General features: G+C 40.3%; 1 protein-coding gene across 3 annotated transcripts in view; it reads right to left on the bottom strand.

Moving 5' to 3' along the window:
- Nucleotides 1–15,233, bottom strand: part of Gyg1 (glycogenin 1) — a 35,835-nt gene extending 20,602 nt beyond the window's left edge. Inside the window, exons 1-4 of one of the 3 annotated variants that reach the window (XM_059265270.1) lie at nt 15,103–15,233; nt 12,872–13,007; nt 10,289–10,463; nt 9,863–10,025 (exon numbers count right to left, since the gene is read on the bottom strand). In XM_059265270.1, coding sequence (XP_059121253.1) covers nt 9,863–10,025; nt 10,289–10,463; nt 12,872–13,007; nt 15,103–15,109 — 481 coding nt within the window. In that variant the 5' untranslated portion in view covers nt 15,110–15,233. Of the gene's footprint in view, nt 1–9,862; nt 10,026–10,288; nt 10,464–12,871; nt 13,008–14,319; nt 14,434–15,102 lie in introns of those variants that run through there. The other 2 variants (XM_059265272.1, XM_059265273.1) reach the window with 2 other exon arrangements.
- Between the last annotated feature and the right edge of the window lie 5,872 nt (nt 15,234–21,105).

Consider the following 21,105-nt stretch of genomic DNA (forward strand, 5'->3'; position numbering starts at 1 on the left):
CATCTCACAGTTGTCTGTAACTCCAAGATCGGACAGTCTTACACAGACATACCTACAGGCAAAACACCAATGAACATAAAATAAAAGTAAATAAATTTAAAAACAATTCTTTTTTTTTTAGCTCTGACCCCCAGACAACTTTAATTTATTAACATACAAATAAAATCACATTTAAGCACAAATAAAATATCACCAGAACTATTGTATAATGTCTTTCAAATTTATACATTTACACCTCTTTAGTGAGTTTCTTTTCTAAAATTCTTAACAAGGAAAACTATAACTATCTAATCTTTAACTAACTATAAAAAAAAAAAAGAAAAACAATTCTTAAAATGAATATTGGCTACGTACATAAAGCACCAAAAAAATCCCACGAAGGCCTGACTAGCACTTCTCTTGTCCAAGTCTGACCACTGTGAGTTAGGAAACAGGAGTCAGAGCTGCTGGCCTAGTGTACGCACTAGCTGGTGGCCTCTAGTCATGAAAGGTGGTTTCTGTTTATTGTCAGCCTCATCCCCCCCCCCCCCCCCCCCCCCCCCGCAAAAAAAAAAATTCCTAGCTCATGAGCTGAGTGGAAGGCTGAGGGCACCTAGGCATCAGGAAACAGTAAGGAGTAAGGACAGAAGGCAATAAAGTTGCCTTGGTGAATCAGTGGTGCACATTATGCCAGCAAACTGAAATCTCAGTAACTATGGCTATTGGTTCCATCATATGACTACAACAAATCATTATTTATCCTAAAACAGTGAATTAAAATTAGAATTTTAATTAATTAATTTAAATTAGTGCTATCTAGTGATTCTGTGGTTTCTCAGAGTTAATTTTTAAGGCAGGGTCTCATGTAGCCCAGAGTGGCCTTGAACTCTCTTTGTAATCAAGAAAAAACCTTAAAATTCTGTTCTTCCTGTGCTACCTCTTAAGTGCTATGGTTACAGGTGTGTGACACCACATCTGACTTCAGGCAATGCTTTTAATTGAGCACTCTGGAGAGATCAGCTTTCTCCAAACACATAGTTTGATATTTCAGTCAGGTAGAAGCATGAATAAGAAAGAGCTATGTAGTGTCGTCAGTAGCACCCTCATTTTTGTTTGTTTGTTTTTTAGAAATATTAAGATCACTATTCAAAGCAGAAAATGGATATAGGTACATATGTACTACAAAACACTAAAGATCCAATGAAGACTGCTGAATTTCCACTACCAAAAACATTTGTAATCATCACCATCCAGCATTTTGTCCAGTACTTTCTATCAGTCTTAGAGGCAGCTTAATTTACTCTGGCAGGTTAAGACACTTTAAATCTTAGTCATCTCAGAACTGACAAATATGATTAGCAGTGATCACCAGCAGCTGTAATCTGGTAAGCTGGAGTATGCCAACATGGGTGAGGCAGGGAGCAGGAAAAACATAACAAGGGACACATTGCTCCAGTTTTGCAAACAAGAACAAATACCCAATTCTGCATCATCCTTCCACTAGGCTGCCCAAAGCTGCTGACCTTACAACCCCATAGCACTTGAATAGGGTTATGAGCTTGGTAACCATGGACACATAATAAGAAGACATTGGTTCTATTGGTTTTATAAAACAGTGAGTGTTGCCTTTGAAATTTGTCCATGTGTCCAATGCTGTCTAGTTTCTGGAACTGCATTTTGTTGGGACTGCTTCCCCACTGTCACAAGAGGAAGGTATAAAACAATTCCAGTTTAAACATGAATCTCAGTATCTCTGCCATAAGAATATTCCTACCATTGTGCTCCTCACTTGTGATTCAGGTTCCAGTAGCATAGGTCTTACTCAAGTGCTTGATAGAAATGCAGAATGTTGAATATGAAAGTTGAGGAGCATTGGTCTGCAATTTTTTGGACAATGACTCCTTTTTAAGTTTTACTATATCAATGGGTATAACACTTAAAGATTTCACTTCTATAGAAAACAGCTAAAGTTTTATGGTATAGGTATAATACATATGATCAATGAGAGGTCCAACTCTCAAATGATTCCTAATTCATTAAGAAGGCAGATAAAGTTAAGAAAATTTTCAACTGTTCTCAATCAGGTACTGAAATGACACAAAACATATTTTCCAAGGCTGGCTTTTACATTATTTCTGGAAGACACTATCACTGCTGGACACAGCAGCAAGCCAAGGATTACCAAATCACAGCTAATACTGCTCTGGAGAGAATGGAGATGTGAGGTTTACCTCTGGAGTTAGGTTTACTAGGCATCAGTGGATTAACCCTACATGGCTTAGGTAAATCCAGGCACTTGGCCCAGGCATTCCCGAATTTCACTGGCCTCAACACATTTAAACCAAAAACAACTGATTTAACAACCCATGTTGCATAATAGCTCTTTCCACTTAAAAAAAAAAAAAAAAGATTCTTAATGACAAAGTTATATTATACACATGCCATAGCAAGAATTACACTTTCCCAGTCTGAGGCAGGGGCTCCTGGTCCAGAGTCTCATTAGCATGCTGATCCTGATAGAATCATGATTGTATAACTACCTGTCAAGCACCCACAAGCTCTCAAATACTATAAGCTTTAGAGAGGCCAAAATCAAAACCTGTGCTATTTAGGACTATTCTTGCTTCAACTTGGTGGCCAGCTTAGATTAGAGCTTAAAATAATTTTTGAAGTATTGAGTGAATGGACCCATTATAGAAACGCAGGTGAGGGCAGTAACATCCAAGAACAGAAGGAGACTACTGGCAGCTGCTGATTTAGAATGCTAGTTTTCTTGGGCTTTGCAGATCAGAGAGGAAGGAACAGAGCTGCAGAAAAAAACTAAATCGAACTGTGGACCAATAGCTGAGGAGCCCCCATGGTGCTGGACTAGGCCCTCTGAATAGGCAAGACAGTTGTTTAGCTTGAACTGTTTAGGGGCCCCTCAGGGAGTGGGATTGGGACCCATCTCTGGTGCATAAGCCGGCTTTTTGGAGCCCAGTGCCTATGCTAAGACACTTTGCAAAGCAAGGAGGGGCTTGGACCTGCCTCAACTGAATGTTCCAGGCTCTGCTGACTTCCCATGGGAGACCTTGCCTTGGAGGAGGTGGAAATGGGGGAGGGGGGATTGGAGGGAAAGGCTGGGGGGGTGGGGCAGGAGGAAGGAGGAGAGAAAAATCTGTGGTTGGTATGTAAAATGAATAGAAATTAATCCCAGCACTTGGGAGGCAGAGGCAGGTGGATCTTTGTGAGTTAGAGGCCAGCCTGGTCTACAGAGTGAGATCTAGGAAAGGTGCAAAGCTACACAGAGAAACCCTGTCTCGAAAAACAAAATAAAACAAAAAACAATCTCTTAATAATAATTTAAAAAAAAAGAAAAGAGAAGACCATCTACATTTGAACAACAGTACTGATGGTGATGCTGGGGAGAAATACACTATTCTCAAGTGTCATCTGTGCATCATTCTTTTAAAATTTTAGTCCTTTGTGACACTAAATAAAGTGCTTTTCCGTGTGTGTGTGGGGGGGGGGGGGGTTAACAATAAAAGAAAAAAAAAGACCTGACTCTCTTTTACTTTGGACTACAAAATTATTAAGGCACCAGCTGCTCTGTCTACTCAGAGAAGTAAATTTTAAGTAGTTAATCCATAACATGGACAAAGTAATAAGAACTTTTTCCTATGTAATCATTCTCAGAATTTATTCCAGAGAATGTTGCAGTGTGGGAAAATTGGGAAAGAAACATAACAAAACAAACAAATCAACAGCAACACTCCCATCTTCCTCCTCCTGTACACTGAGCCAGAGTTGAGAAAGAGTCTAATCAGATCTGGCTTTGACATAAGCCCACAGGCAAGCTACTGTCCTGAACTTTAACAACGGTGGATTCCCAGTATTAGTTAGATGGCAGGGCCTGAATGAGCACTTGACAGATGACTGCATGAGTATGTCCCTCACAGGACTGTGGAGAAATAAAAGAGAATGTAAAATAGCTAGATTTAGAGTCTGCAGGCACATATTAGTTCTTTCCTCCTCCTGACTCTCACAAGTCCTTCATTTCCCCCTGGTTATGAAGCTAATGGCGGACAGATGGCTAAGAAAAATGGCTCATGAGTAGGATGAGAAAAAAGCAGCTTTTAAGAAAAAGCATATATGTACTCATTTATTTTAAAATGCCTCAGTCCTTCATTCTTTTGTTGGGTAAGTTCAGTAGAAATCCAGATGAACTACAAAGATTAGAGAAGGTACACCAGATCTGTAAGACATTTTAAAACATTATCAGACTCTAACTAAGGATATCATTGAGAATTGAGAACCTGGGGGGATACCAACTTTCTTACAGATCCTAAATTCAGCTTAAAGTAAAATCAAACCTAATATTCAGCCACAAAAATATATTCTCTATTTCCTGCAAAATTTATAATGAACACAGGTTCTAGTATATAAATGAAAAATTTAGGGTACTTTGGTTATAGTAATTAAAGCAAGTATCAAGATTAAACAAACAATGGGGCACTCCAGAGTGGGCAATATGAATTCCTGTACTGAGGTTTTAAAACTAATAAATACAGATACACAAGCAGCCTTAATTTAGAATACTTCAGAGCCACAGGGGAAATAAAGCACATTCCAGGTTTGTGAGGACTAAGTTCAGATTAAAGTTCAATGTATCAACTTCATTTCACCCTGATGATCACCTGTAGTGTCAGGATCTCTTTCTCTCGTTAATATGCCTGAACTTCATCTTCTATGAAATGTTTGTATATTGTCCTATAAAATCTAATGGACTTTCACAATATTGTACAGCTTTTCAGAAAACTTCAAGAAGCAGTTTCAAAACAATTTAAAAACACAAAACTCTATAGGAACTTGAACTTAAGACTTGCTCCTATGGAAAATTAGATGCCAGTCATGAATGAGGTATGCAATCACTAGTTCTAAATTCTGATAATACAGACACTTGGGGGCAGGGGAGAAAAGTCAGCATGGTTTACCATATTAGGCTTCTTCTCCTAGCCAGAGGCAATTGGTAGAGGATGTGACTGAAGGCTAGTGATTAGAAGAGTAGCAGGCACATTCTTTCTCATCAAAAGGGCTTAAAAGCAGCTGCAAAAGCTCAGCCATCAGCAGCCCATGTGGCTTGTCAGGGACACCAGGCTCCAATCTTTTGAACGTGAGCAAGAGATTAAGCAGGACTGTCAAGATAGACAGATACAATCATCTGCTAACATGCTTTCTGTGGTAGCAATCTGAGAATGATGATATGTAAGACCCTGATAAATATATGTAAAATGTGAAGGGGCACCCTGGGAGTTTCAGAAGATGTAAAATGTGAAGGGGCACCCTGGGAGTTTTAGAAGATGTACACAAGAGAAAAGAGCATCTGAAAATGTTTGCCCCCATGCCTATGACTTGACACCTAAATAACAACAACAAAATTTAACAGAGGGTCCCACTGTGTACCTCTAGCTGGTCTGTAACTTGCTATATGCAGACAAGGCTAGCTTTGAACTCACAGAGAGGTATGCCTCTCCCTCCTGAGTGCTTGGATGAATGGTGTGTTCCATGATGCCCAGCAACAAAAAATGTTTTAAAACAACATTAAAAATGTATTTATATATTGAGCTGGAGAGATGGGTCAGTAGATAGGAGTACTTGTTGCTCTTGCAGAGGACCTGGGTTCAATTCCTAGAACCTACATGGTGACTCTCAACTATCAGAAACTCTAGTTCCAGGGGATCTGATGACCTCTTCTAATCTACCTAGGCACTAGGAACACATGTGGTACTCATACATATATGCAGGCAAGACATTCATATACATAAAAATAAATAGATCTTTAAAATTTTTATGTATCTATTAATAATTTTTACAAACTATACAATATATTAAAAATTTGAAGCAAATCATAGTTACTGCCACCACACAGTTGTTTTTTATAAGTAAATATTTTATTGGTATTAGGTATAAGTCCCATTCATCACTGTCACACAGGTACTGCTCCAAGTGAATACACCCCTGTAGAGAGGGGCAGGCTCCTAAGGCATGGAGTGAGATTCCCTTACTAAATAAAATGCAGGAACACACACCTCAAGTGGAAAAAGCTTTTTAGTTAAGAGTAGCTAGTTTATTCTTCTATTGAATTTAAACATGTTGAACAGCCAACTGTTCAACTTTTTCACTTATAACAACAGAGAAAACTCATTCCCTTACCAGTAACAAGTGAAAAGAAGGCCAGTGTCTGGGAAGCTGCAATTAAATGATGAACCATGTTAGCAGCACAGAGAGAATCTTAGTGGTTCACATTCTAGTGAAAAAGCAGAAGCACTTTCCAGAGGAATACTTTGCACACACTGAAACTGCTTAACAACAAACCCTCAACTCCTAGTGCCTCCATAGTGCACAGTGCAGCTTAGATTCCATCTGTTAACACATTTCCTTTTCCTTAGTTGTACTCTGCATAATTCACTATGGCATGTGACTACTGGCAGCTAAACTTCCAGCAGCTAGACTAGAAGATAGATTCTCTTTATATAATGAAAACTGTGTGGCTTTTAGGCAGCTGGCAGGCCATCAGATATGTTTTAGAATCTGATTCATTTTCTGAACTTAGAGTGGTTGTGCCGGCTTCCTGGGAGGATTAAACTTCCTTCAATTGGAGTAGAGGAAGTAGAAAGTTGAGCCACACAGTGGAGTTCTGCTAAAATCACTCCCCTCTTTCTTTGCAAAGGCAACTGTCTTCAGTGTAAGGAACAGAAATGTTGTAGAAGTTCTAAATGTGAAGATTACCACATTTCCATTCTTTTCGTAAGAGGAAAATGGTAGGAGCTAAAAGCATGTCAGTAAAGTGACACCCTTTCACTTTGTTGGTCCCAGTGAATATTTAATATTTCCTTAAAGTTGCTTAAGCAAGACTCTATGTGTGTGTGTGTGTGTGTGTGTGTGTATGTTTGTGTGTTATTTGTTAATATGGGCTTTGGTATGTTCTTCAATTGCTTGCTGCCCTTCCTTTTTGAGACAAGGTCTCTCTCACTGATCCTGAGGCTCATCAATTAGGCTAGCCTGCAATAAGTTCCAGAGATCCTCCTATCTCTGATCCCCCATTGCAGGGGTTACAGAAACACTGTGACACTCTAAATTCCCCTTAGCTTCTTACATGGCCTGGGAAACTGAACTCAGGTTGTTACAATTGCAGAACAAGCACTTTACCCATTGACCAATCTCCACAGCCTCGCTGCAGTTCCTCACAGGTGCATGAGGCCCTGGCATAGAACAGAGCTTTTTAACCCCAGCACTGCCGATATTGTTGGTTGGATAGTTAATTGGTAGGTGCTGTCCTGTGCTCAGCAAACTATTCAACAGTGGACTCAGCTTCTAGCCTTCAGATGCTGGTAGCACTGGCTTTCCTCAGCTGAGACAACCACATGTGTCCAAGAAGAATTTGGAAGGCTGAGGCAGGATGATAATGAATTCATGGTCAGCCTGGGCTACATAACTAGTTTGGATACATGATAAACCCTGTCCCAAGAAAACAAATTCTCCAGAAGTAGCCACACATCTCTTGATTTGGGGTGAGGGGTGGGGGAACAGGAGATACAACACAGAATCATTCCTGGTTTTAAACTACTAGCTTAGGATGTGAAACAAGATTGAAACTTAAACATCTATATTCTTTACAGTGAGATTACAAATAGAAATCCAAAATCTTCAGGCAAATGACTATACAGAATTCATTATCTATGAAGAGAAAAACAAAAAAAAGTCCCACTGTGTATTGAAATACTGTGAAATTTCAAGCTTGACTTCAGCAATCTAACAAATGTTCAGCTTAACCTTTAAGACATTTAAAATTTTTTAACTTTTATAACTAGTTAACAGAAATGAATCTTTGTGTGTCTTCCTTCAACCCTTAGCATTGAGATTATAGGCCAATCTTGTACATGGGTGCTGGGGATTCACACACAGGTAGGTCTTCATGCTTGCATTGCAAGTGCTCTTTCCTACTGAGCCATCTCCCAAGACCCAAGAATGATCTTCTGTTGATACCCAGGGATGAATTATAATGAGAAAGGCTGGTTCAGCTTATTCTGAAAGACCCATTTACTTCAAAACCAAGTTATGTTCTTAGAAAGAAGAGGAAGAAATAAGCTGCTGGAGCACGGATATGCTACACTGTCCAGGCTTCTGGCCATCCCCACGTTTCCTGCTTCCAATCTGCCACAGTATCAAAGGTTTTATGGAGCATGTCCTTCCTGTGTGCACTAAATGTGCTCCCTTTTCTAAAGAACCACTACCATTAGTTTGAAAAAAGAACTGCTTTTGCATATTAACTATTGGTTTTATCTTGTGAGGTTTTGTTATTATTTTAAACAATGGCTTATTACTTCAGATTGGCCTGAAACAGAAATATACCTACTAATTCAGCTGGTCAAATTCCCCATTGGTGAGCACTTGCCTAACATGCTGAAGGCTCTGGGTTCCATCTCTAACATCAGAGGGAAAAAAAAGATGAGAAAAATGTTTTGTGAAAGATATGTGGGCCTATTGGGAGCACAATAATCGTTGCACTCACAGATAGCATGAGGGAATCCAGGAATGTTAAATATGCAGGGCTGTCTCTTCAAAGGGAGAGATGGGTAACTTGTTTTCTGCCCAGAAGGCTGGGAATGGATGTAGTTCATAGTCTAGGTGACCTCTGTACTATGCCAGGCTCCCATATACAGCACCAAAGATGGTTAATGGCCAAGATGACCTCGTACTATTTGCATGACTGAGACATCAGTTCCTTCCTTAGGCCCTTAAAATAACACATCTAGCCTCTCTCTAGAACCCATCTTCATGGAGAAGTAACAGTGCTTTGAAAAGAATTTCGATGTAATTATGCCTCACTGTGCACATGGAATTGTGTTACACCAGGAAACTTTTTTCCAAATTGCACTCTACTTAAATATGCCTAAAATAAACTGCCCATTGTCAGACTCTAGACATTTGAACCAACACTAGATACTCAGTTGTATTGAGCCAGATTTCCTTCTTGCCTCAATTGGATTATACTGCCTACCCTGGTGTTTGCATGAGACCTCCAAAATGGGCCTATGTCACAAACAGCAATAAATATAGTTAATATGTACAAGTAAATGCTCCTGACTTAGTCAATGCTACACTCATCAGCTATGAAGATACAATTTTACATTTTACTTCATACATAGTCTTATAGAAAATGACACTTTGGAAGCAGAGATTGTTCATATAAACTTTGTTATGAAAATATGACTGCCAAATTATCAGGCTGGTTTCTTATGTTCCCATGGACATAACACTGGATCCTTGTTAGCAATGCCTGCCAAGTACTTTGGAAGTTTACTAAGGTTTAAAAGCAGAAGTCGTTTTTTTCTCCAGTGATGGGGATTGAGGGAAGCAAGCTGCTACTGTGCTTGACCTTAGCCTTAAGACAGAATTCATTCCTTGGTCTTTCCTCAGTTTTTAAAAACTTGCTCTAGTTTAGATTAAAAAAAAAAAAAAAGTCACTTCAGGCATCTACATGAATCTAGAGAAGTACTTACCTAGCATGACTGAAGCTTGGTTTGATCCCACCACTGAATAACAAACCCAGTTGTGGTGATGAATGCCACTTGGGGAGGTAGAGACAGGAGGATGAGAAGTTCAAAGTCATCCTTGGCTACACAGTGAATTTGAAGCCAGGCTGAACAATGTGAGACTCTGTCACAAACAAATACACACACACACACACAAAAATAAATAAATAAAAATAAAAAAATAAAAACACTTGTCTATTTTAGTTTAAGTTACTCTGGTGTATTCACAGAAATTGTGCATATGCATGTGTCAGAGAGAGAAGAGGCCTTACTAATAGCTTATCAAATACATGATAGCAGATACATACCATCAAAACTACCTTGCTCAGAAGCAAGGTGCAACAGCTGGTTATATGTTTCAATTGAAGGTTGATAGACAAAGACTCCAGAATTGAAACAGTCAGGCCACCCTGGATCTGGTGCTGCTGACAATTCTTCTCTTTCAAAAAGATCATCAATATTTGAGAGGACCTGATTCAAGAAAGAGAAAGACAAAGAAAGGCATTACAAGAATGCTTTGCTTCCGGACACCCTTCCTAGGTTCTCCCTGTTACACAACAGAAAAGATGGTGACAGCTGTAAGGCAGCCTGGGATTACTCCCCTTCATCACTTGACACTTTTTATGATAGTGGTTTTATCTGAACTTTACTGTCAAATCTTGACAGAATTTCTCAAATGAGTGACAGGTCTCTATTACTATGCACATCCTTTCAGCCTTGAAAGTCACACTCACCAGAGTATCTGCATCCATGAACACACATTTGGAATACTGAGTAAGTGACCAGCAGTGGAGTTTTGTCAATGTGACGCCCAACTCAGGCCTCTTCATTAAAGTTAGATGAGCAGAATCACCACTGTCCAAGACATCTACCATGATGACTTCATCAAAGATAGTCTCTAAAACTTTTCTGTAAAAATAAATTCCAGAAAACATCACATAGAATCTTTTCAAAGCACATGATCCATTTAAGACTGTTCCCTTACTGCCCTACCATTAATCATGAGACAATCAGGTGCTTTGGCATCATATACCCCCTTAAATCTGTCTTGATTCACCTCAGAACAACTATGTTCATGTTCACATGTAGTTAATTCCATGAAGTAATGGAACTGTTTATGGTTCAACTTGTCTTAAGACATTATCACAAGAGAACTTTTCTTTCTTATTGTATCACTGTATACCTGGCATGCTGTGAAAATATCTTTGAAAAAATTTGAGCAACGTTTGTTAAGAATATATCTCTGTACTATGTGTTTGACAGCAACATTTTATTGCAATTGACTTGACTGACTTTTGTATATTTTAAATAAGTGATGCTGAATAATGTCCATATAATATGTGAGATGAAGCCTATAACTAATCACGTCTCCTGGAGTAACAAACCAAGAATTTCCTGAAGTTCTCCATCTGTACTGCTTAGGTTTTTGCCAATTTGATATATGCTAGTCATCTAGGAAGAGAGAACTTCAATTGAGAAAATGCCTCCATCAAATTAGCCTATAGGCAGTCTGTGGGGGAATTTTCTTGATTGATGATTGATATGGGAGGGTCCAGACCACTGCAGGTGATGCCAGCCTTGGGCAAGGTGGTCCTGAGTGAGCAAGCGATGGAAAGCAAGCCAGTAAGCAGAGTTCCTCTACAGCCTCTCCTTCAGTTCCTGCCTCCAGGGCCTTGAAGTCCTACCCTAATTTCCCTTCAGTTGTAAGCCAAAATAAACCCATTCCTCTCCAAGTTGTTTTTGGTCATGGTGTTTATCACAGCAAAAGAAAGCACAATAGAAGACTGTCATTGTTTTGGAACCGAATGTAACTGCTCTTATTATTACTTGTCTATAATGAAAAACTCATTTTGGTCTGTGATATTTAAGAGTTTTCAGTGTTCAAAATTACCTAAATGTGTGTGTGTGTTTGTGTGTGTGTGTGTGTGTGTGTGTGTGTGTGTGTGTATTCATGTGTTTGAGTGAACACACATGAGAACATGAGTATGTGGAAGTCATTGGTCGTTCTCAGGAATCATTCCTTGGTAACTATCTGCCTTGTTTTTTCAGAAATCTTCTCTCATTGAGATCTGGGACTTACTGACTAGGTAAGATGGCAGGCCAGTGAACTCCAAGGATCCACCTCTCTCTGCCTCCCTGGTAATGGGATTACAGACATGTACCACCATGCCTAGATTTTTACAATGGTGCTTAGTATTGAACTTAGGTTTGTATGTCTTTAGTGGTATGGTAATAAAGTAGGCATGACACTTAGCTAGAGGAAAAATGAATGATACAAACATTTCACTAAGAACCATCTACCAGATTCACAGGAAAAAAAAATGGTGTTGCATTTTATCTCTCACGTTAGATAAAAATACATTTTAGTTCAGAGAGTAAACTGGTCTTTTTTTTAAAATTTTGTTTTTAACCAGAAATGGTCAGTGGTACAAGTGACTTTAGTGAATCATGACAGTGGGATTCAAGATTAGATCTGGGTGTTATGCAATTCTCACTAATGGAAATATTAGGAAAAAGTTTTTTGGGCACCTTTCTCAAGAGCTATTTAAGATCAATGTCATTAATGTGGAAGATACACATACACACACACACACACACACACACACACACACACACGTATAATGTCTCATTTTTAAAGGCTCTTGGCCTATGTTTACATTTTTAAAATGTAAGGTATTCTCAATTTCTAAGAAGGCTAGGAGACTGTAAAAGTAAGACCACACAATGCTGCTGGCACACCCAGATATCACAAAACTGAATTCCAAATATCAAAAGGAACTAACCCAGTCAATAAGCAGCTTAAACTTCTTAGTGTGTGTCCCTAACAAATCTTGTAACAGTTTCAGAAAGCCTAATAGTAAGGACTTTATTCCAGCATATGTACAGATCATTTGGTGGCAAATATCAGCTGGAAATGGAGGAAATTGTTCAATTTTACCTGAAGATTTCCTTGTTTACAGGAAATAACACAATTCTAGCTTCATTTGGGGAAAGGAGTGCAAATGAGAAAGAACAGATATAATTTGGCAGGCTCACCCTCAAAAGACTCAATGAGGGGCAAGTCTTCTCTCATTCCCAGATGAAATTAGGAAGATGGAGGCCAGAATGGCACCTCCCAAGATGAATCCTGGGACATCTCCCAAAAGCTAGGAAGAGATTTTAAATTCAGGAATCTTTAGCTTAACATCACTTATCTGTCTCTATCTAGTGTTCAGCTCCCTAGGAAGGTATGGGCTCGGTGCCCACTGATCCCAGGAACAGGGGAAAGGATATTAGTGCCCCAAGGGCAAAGAGACAGATAGGCAGGTAATCCTCACCTCATGGACTCTGAGACCTGTGGGGTGGTGAGTACAACCATCCTCCTGGTAGTCCTTTGCTGTTTCAAAGATGAGCCTAGGACCAGCGCACCTTTGGCATAGGCATCATTTGTAGTCAGCGTCACAAAGGCCTGATCTTAATACAAAGAAAAAGAAGCATATCTCAGCTGGAAAAGGCCTTTTCCCAGGTCTACTCTCAAACAGTAGTTCAGCAAAATCATCTCCTCAGAGATCAACTTTCTGTGTTAGTGAGGCAGCAGCCCCTTTAATGGAAGAACTCAAGTAGCCATCCAGGAATAGGCCAAGACTGCAGATTAGCAGGAATGCCAGATAACCTTCCAGAGGATCACCAACCACAAAACTCAAATCCCAGTTAGAGTCTAGACAAATTCTTAGGTCAAACTGTAGGTTAACAAGGGGTGAAGCTTAGGAAACGGATAGTAATGAGATCACAAAGCACATGTCCTTTCTTCTACAAAGTCTAATGAGTGGTATTTTCATCCAAGCAAGAGCCCAGTTACCTACCACCCCAGAAAGTAACTGAGCTTCTGCCTAGACTGACCTCATAGTGACCAATCACTTTTGGTGAGCTTAGAGGCCAACAAACCTGTGTCTTGCTGTCTCCTGTATCTCTCTTCTGTCTTTTCTTTCTCCTCATCCCCATTCTTCTCTGGGGATCCAATCCACATGCTTCTGAACCCTTCCACATGTTAGACAACTGTTCTACCAACAAGCTACATCTCTATTCTTACTGTTTTGAGCTAGGGCCTAGCTATATAGACCAAGTTGACCAAACAGTTGCCCTGCCTCTACTTCCCAAGTACAACAATTAAAGGTAAGAACCATGGCCAGCCTCCAATTCTTTGGGAGAATGAGCCATATGCCTCCCTCCCCCATCCTCTCTTGCTCCCCTAAGAGAGACATAGACATACATGCCAATTTTCCCAAAGCCCCAGCCAGAACAGAAGGCGAACATGTATTCTTTCCCCATTGAACAATCCTCATTATACCAGCCTTTAAAATTTTCCCAGGCTTTTCCTGTGATCATTCTGGGGACTATCTCTAAGAGGACTTTAATATTATTTGGTGGGCATCTAAAGTTCATAGAGGGTCAAACTCTGGCAGTGGTCTTCTGGGAGCACTGCTGCCCAAGAAGAGAGCTGGGAGATTTTGTCACTGTCACTCTGTTTCAGGTTTCCTCATTCTCCTTTGCCCATTTTCCAGTGAAGAAGCTAGAAGTAGTGAAATCCCTCTGAGCAGGGAGAGTGTTGTGGACTGTCTGGGAGATCAGTGCATTCCCCAGAAGCTGACCTGAAAGCCATTTTCATTCAGACTTTCAGAACAAGCCACTACACTACTAAAATGTAGAAAGTTGTGAATTCCCAGCTCCAGTCAATTATACGCTGTAATAACAACTAAAGTATCCATCAACCTCGGCCTGTACTTACTTCTGTTATCCTCCAAACATTCTGAGACAGAAACATTTCAAAACCATTTGCCCCAAAAGTAAATAAACTGAGCAAAGTGAATTATGCTTTAACCGCAAAGCGGCCCAGACTTCAGAAAGTGGAGAAAAGTTTAATATAAATAGGATTTAAAAGTTACAGGTGGCAACACTATACTTTCTCAGATTAAATTAATAAAGGGAGAGGTCAGATGTTATAAACACCAGAGTTAGCTAATCTTGCAAGTGGAAGGGAAAGACCAATGACAGCTAGGTGCTTTAACCTTCAGATGTCAGGTCAGTCGCTGTCATAGCCCAGGCTACAACTTAAAGTGCGCGGAAGGACCAGTCACCTCTAAGTGCCTGGTCCTGGGGCACATTCGCCCAGAGCCTTCTGAAACCTCGAAACAAGTGCCACCGAGGCCCTCCCGGGGCGCTAGCCGGCTCCGGTCTAGCCGCACCCGGCCCCAGAGGCCTAAAAATAGGCTCAGCGCTGAGGCCAAAGCAGGGCCGCAGCCTGGTGTTCCCGCAGGGCGCCCGCAGCTCCCTGTATCGGGAGCCCCAAAGTGAGGGCTCTGCGTGAGCCCGCCGCGCCCCGCGTCCGCCCCACCCCGCCTGGCCTTCCCAGGACTCAGGAGGCGGAAGCAGCCGCTCTGCAGCGCAGCTGGGTCCGCAGTGCAGCTGGGTCCGTAGCTCGGGCAGCCTCAGACTACCACGGTTCCGGAGCTGCTGGAGCTCCGCCCGCGCAGCGGCGGTCGCGCTGCGGAACCCGGTCACGCAGGCGTACCTGTCATACTGCGGCCAGGTGGGTCGGAAGAGCGGGGCGCCGAGAAAGGACCGCGGCCAGCGAGGAGGGCCGGAGTCCGCAGCCTGCTGCTCTTATAGCAGCCGTCACGTGGCCGCGCAGGCTCACGCTCAGGCCGCATCCTCCGTGGTGCGCACCGCGGGCGGGGCGGCCCTAGGGACCCACGGGCTGCTGTGCCCAGAGGACACCTGTTGGGGACTGAGCCTCCTCCAGTCGTTCCAGGGCCTTCGAAGGGAAGAGATAGAGCTGTGTGGCCTGCGGCATGAAAAAGGGTTATGAACCTTCAACCGACCCAGCCCCCTTGCAAGACATGCAAGTTACAGTAATTCATTTGAACTGCCTAAATAGAAGAGATCGTTGACTTCCACTATCCTTCTTCACACAGCCTCTTCCCACATTGTCACAATGGTTTTGTGGCACTAACCTAAAAATAAAGTAGATATTTACCAAATATTTTAGTCTTAGCACTGGTATCAATCAGTTAAATGTTCTGTCTAACCCTTTTATCAAATCAAGGGTGTAGGGGTTGAATAATGCCATATACCTGTTAATTTATGGATGGAGAAACGAGGCTCAAAAAAGTTGTTACTTTGCTATGATAGTAAGCTGTAAGTGGAAAGGTAGAATCTGGACCCTAGCAGTTTCAGATCAACGTACTCACTTAGAAAGCCTTAGTGCCTTTGGCATATTGGTTCTGGGTAACGGGTAGTAAGTTCCGGTAATTCTGTTTAGGTAATTCAGTTTTCAGTTAATCTGTTTCACAAATCTTGAAAGTCAACTTGTCATTTCGGGGAGAAGTTGAGAAATAGCTTTCTAATGTAGCTACACTTTGCACAATTCCCCATCCCACCCACTCAGCCCAAGCACGGTAGTGGTTCAGCAATGGTGATTCAGCTCTCTGAAAATCATCTCTCAGTAATGAATGGTGACAATATCAAATCAAAACAGAAAACAGACACTGAAGAATAAGTAAAGGTAGCTCTGTGGTCCTCAAAATAGTTCTTAACTTACAATGCTTGCTGAACTTCCATTTTTCAACTTTATAATGGTGCAGAAACTACTTTAAATTTTGATATTTCATTGACTAATGATGTGCAATACAATATCCTTCCATGATGCTGGACAGTTGCACCAGCTCCTAGGTAGAGGTGGGATCATTAAGGTAAATAAATAAATGTTACTCTTTGCTAGGCTGTGGCATTGGGTACTAGAAGTTGTAGGATATTCTAGATACTCACAAAGGGTCTATGAATATACAGTCCCACAGCCATCATAAATGTAGGGCCATGTCTACATCACTGTTCCTTGGCATGTGGGCCTAAACTTCCTCCACCAGACTCAACCAAAGCACCTTTTAAGACCTAACTCTTGGGGCTTAAGTCCAAATCTCCTAGAGTGGAACAATTTTGAAAACTACATTATATTTTTAATTGATATATATTTACATAGTGCATTTGTGAGGTACTCTTTGCCATTTCAGTAGGAATTGCAATGTGTAATGATTAGGTCACAGTAACTAGCATATATATTACCAGAATAAGATTTTTTTCCTTTTTCTTTTATTGGCTCAGAGAGTCTTGTATATGCCCGGCAAATGCTGTACTACTGAGCTATACTCCTACCCCAAAGCTGCGGTGATTATTTTCATTGTTGTTTGATATAAGGTCTAGTTATGTAGGTAAGGCTGGCCTCATATTCCTGACCTAAAATGAGTCTCTTCCCTCAGCTTTCTGAGTGGGACTACAGGAATGCACATGAAATCAGAATCTTAAGGTCAGAGCCTGAGAACTAGCTATTAAAGTATTATCCTCCATGAGCCTTTCTTGATTCCTTCCTAATCTTTCCATGCCTACTGCGGCTTGAAAGCCAGTGGGCCAAGTAAGGAGGACCTTCTAGTACTTGGCATATACTTCCTTTTCAGGAAACAGAAATGCAGAGTAAGGGAAAACATACAGTTTTCCACTTACTCAAATCCTGTGTGCTTAGGAAAATTGCACTCTTTGGGAGTTATAAAGGCTGTGCTTGAACTGTACTCAAGTAGAGGAAGGGAGACAGAAGTAGGTGCTTCACAGTCTGAGTTGCTCTTTTCCAGGATAACTATGGGCCATTTTTTTTTTTTTTAAGCCAAGGTTTTTTTTAAACCTCTGCCATTGATGTGGCTCTTAACCACCTTCTGCTCTTCTCTGAGTGTCTCATTGTGGGCTTTCCTAGGATGCAGTACTGGAGTTCAGAAGGCAAAGTTAAGAGGCACCAGACAACTGGAAAGTGGAGGTTTCATTTAAGAACAGCTCCTCTATTTTTCATGTTATTTAATGACACATTTGCATAAAGTTTACAGATTTTACTGAGGCAGATTAGAAAAACAGAAAATGAAGGGACATTAGAAGGGAAAGAAGACTTTCACTTAGATCTTGTTCGCAAGAAACTTCAATACAGCTGATGAAACCAAATTACTTGCCAGATAATGCTTATAATTTTAGGATATCCCAAACAAGGATGTGAAAGACAACAATGTATTTACTTTGGACAGAAGTATTTGCAACTTTGTATCTTACTATATTAGCACTCCAGTCTCATCCCTAAATCTAAATAGACCCCTCATAAAACCACTCTATGGGCTAGTGAGATGGCTCAGTAGATAAAGGCACTCACTGCCAGTCCTAGCAATCTGAGTTCAATGCCCAGGAACCACAAAGCAAGAGAGAACTGACACCTGCAAGTTGTCCTTTGTTTTCCATAATCATGCTTTGGGCAAATTCCCACCCTCCCTACTTCCACAATATACTAAATAAATACATGCAATTTAAAAATTAAAGCAGAGAAAAAAGCATTTATAATTTTATTAACAAAGGAAGTTCTTTTATATAAATAAATTAGCTCTTATGTCTTCACTTAATTTCTAAAATTTACTGACATTTTAAGTTTTGCTTAATCTTCAAGACTTGTTGTAAATTATGCTCTTGAAACATAACCTCAGAAAGCCACAGGATTATGGATACAGCAATGTAAAGACAATAAAGTGCCTATCTCCCTTAAGAAGCCCATTCTGTCACTTGGGCATGCCTGATTCTTATCCTATTAACCCCGTGCTTAAGATACATGCTAAAAAAATTTTTTACTGAAGGATTAATTTTTTTTTATTTTATGTGTGTGAGTGTTTTGCCTGCTTCTATGTCTAAGCCCATGAGGACAGAAAATAAGGGTTGGATCCCCCTGGAACTGCAGTTATAGACAGTTGTGACTGCTGTATGAGTTCTGGGAATCAAACCCAGGTCTTCAGAAAGAGCATCCAGTACTCTTAACCTCCGAGCCATCTTTCCATCCCTTAAAAATACCTTTTAATAACCTTCAACTCTGCGTCACAATGGCTTCTTCTGAAATTCTCTCCTGTGGTGATTCTAATAATAGGGCTTTACCTGAGTCAAAGTCACTGAAAAAAAACTCCCCAGCAGCAGCACAGAGCCTTGACTACATCCAACTGCCTCTGACATTACTACTTTGAACAGAATGTGGACATTTTGAGATTGCCATTACAATCTTCTCTAAATGATACTACAAATAAGTGATCTGTTGCCGGAGTCATCTCTGCATTGAGTTTCCATTGGATGAGGTAACATCCTTTTAAATTGTAACATGCATGCCAATTAACTGTAAATCCTATTAGAATATAGATTTTCATTCAGTAGCTTAAGGTAACTCTCCCAGATAATTTGTAGACCAATGTTTGGACCAAGTTTGAATAGTGAAATGATGAACAGTTTGGATTATTAGACATTGAAGGAAGTGTATAGATAAATTCTGCGATTTTAGCTTGTCGATTTTCTTGTGAAACTTGAGCTAGCCGAATTATTAACACCTTCCAACAAGGATTGAAGTTATATTATACATGGATATGATTCAGTATTAACCTATTAAAACTATGTTAAAGGTAAGTATTTAGTATACTTAGCCCAGAATTCATTTTTAACTGGCTCTGGAATGCATTATGTAATTTTTTGTCTGGGTACTTACCTGCCTAATTGAGATGGCTATTCTTGGTTGTCAATTTGGCTACATCTGGAATTGACTAAAATCCAAAAATGGAGGGCATACCTCTGAGGGATTTTTATTCAATAGGAAAATCCACTTATTTTATATATATATATATATTGAGACAAGGTTTCTCTGTGTAGCCATGGCTGTCCTGGAACTCACTCTCTAGACCAAGCGGGCCTCCACCTCAAAGATCTGCCTGCTTCTGCCTCCCAAGTGCTAGGATTAAAAGTGTGCTCCAACACTGCTCAGCCTTAATCTGGATCTTGAGGTGGGAAGACACACGGTTAACCTAGGCCACAACCTCTGCTGGAAGCCTATATTAAGGACATGGAAGAAGGAGGCTTTCACTTTGCTTGCTTGCCCTCACCTTGCTAGCAATGTCATCCCTTCACTAGCATTAGAGCTACTTTTTCAGGATCCAATATACACTGGGGACCAGCTGAGACATCCAGTCTTGTAGACTGAGCAACTACTGGATTCTTGGACTTCCTGTTCATAGACAGCAATTGTTGAATTAACTGGACCATAGCCTGTGAGTCATTCTAATAAATCCATATATATATATATATATATATATATATATAGAGAGAGAGAGAGAGAGAGAGAGAGAGAGAAACAGAGAGAGAGAGAGAGAGGAAGAGAGAGAGAGAGAGAGTCATTCTGCAAATTCTCTTAATCTAGGGAACCTTGAATAATATAGATTTTGGTACAAGAAGTGCTTTTAGAGTAACAGAAGTAAAAGAATCAATCTTTTATATATCTGGTATAGTCTTTCCAATTTGTCAACATCTACAGTTACCCAATCCTCTCCAGTTACTGAAGCCTCTCCTGAGAGCTTGGGGAGTACTGAAAGCCCACAGTGTGAACTAGTTTACAAACTTAAGGAGATAAATGTATTTGATTATTCTGATTCACCAATTGTGGGCAGCAGTGGATTTGGTAACTCTGTATATAAAACTTCTGATGGTTTGTGGAAAAATAAGAAAAACAATGGTGTTCTGTTGCTCTTAGTATCTCTAGATAAATTAACAAAGGATAGGAATGAGCTCTGTGATAAAATTAACCAACTTCCAGCACTGAAAGTAAAGACGACAATGAACTTAGTAAAAAAAAAAAAAAAAACAACTGACCTTCTTCAGATGGACACAAGCAATCTAAAGGTTTCTTAGTGTGTCATGGAAGAAAATCTTCTCTCCAACAGCCACAGAGCTCAAGTTGCAGAAAATCAGACTGAAGCCCTCACTATAAGGTTGGCTGAACTACAGCAAAAATTCAATTCCCAGTTTTGGAGGGTATAGGTGGCTAAAGTCAGGGCAGTAATTGGTAAAGAATGGGGTCCTGTAACATAGGATGAGGATGTGTGGGAAGACCCTATTAAAGCTGAGAACTTTGAACTCTCAGATTCTCAAAGGTTTAATTAACTGAGGAAGTAGTCTCTCCACCTTCAGTCCTACCCCCATGAAATGTTGCATTTTTTACCTCTGACAGAGGAAATTAATCCTTCATTATCTGCTAAACCAGCAGCAGCTTTCTCAGAAGGAAATGCTAGGCAAGACGTTACTGATGTCCCTCAGAACCCCTCAATAGTTGCCTCTAGACTTATAACCAGACTTAAGGCAAAACAGGCTCCTAGTGGAGAGGTAGAAAGTATAATCATTGAAGAGGTATGCTACACTACTAAAGAGCTTAATAAGTTGGCGAATTCATTCAAACAGAAGTCTGAGGAATATGTGTGGGAACAGATTTTAAGATTGTGGGATAATGATGGAGGGAATATAAAACTGGGTCAGGCTGAGTTTATTGATATGTGGCCTCTGAATGAAGATTCTAGGTTTAATATGGAAGTTTGCACAGTTAAAAAAAATGGTGTCAAAAGTTTGTTTGAATGGTTGGCTGAAGCATTTGTCACAAGATGGTCTACTGAAAAGGAGTTGGAAATGCTTGATATCT

The sequence above is a fragment of the Peromyscus eremicus genome, chromosome 6 (assembly GCF_949786415.1).
Source record: "Peromyscus eremicus chromosome 6, PerEre_H2_v1, whole genome shotgun sequence".
Classification (NCBI taxonomy): Eukaryota; Metazoa; Chordata; class Mammalia; order Rodentia; family Cricetidae; genus Peromyscus; species Peromyscus eremicus.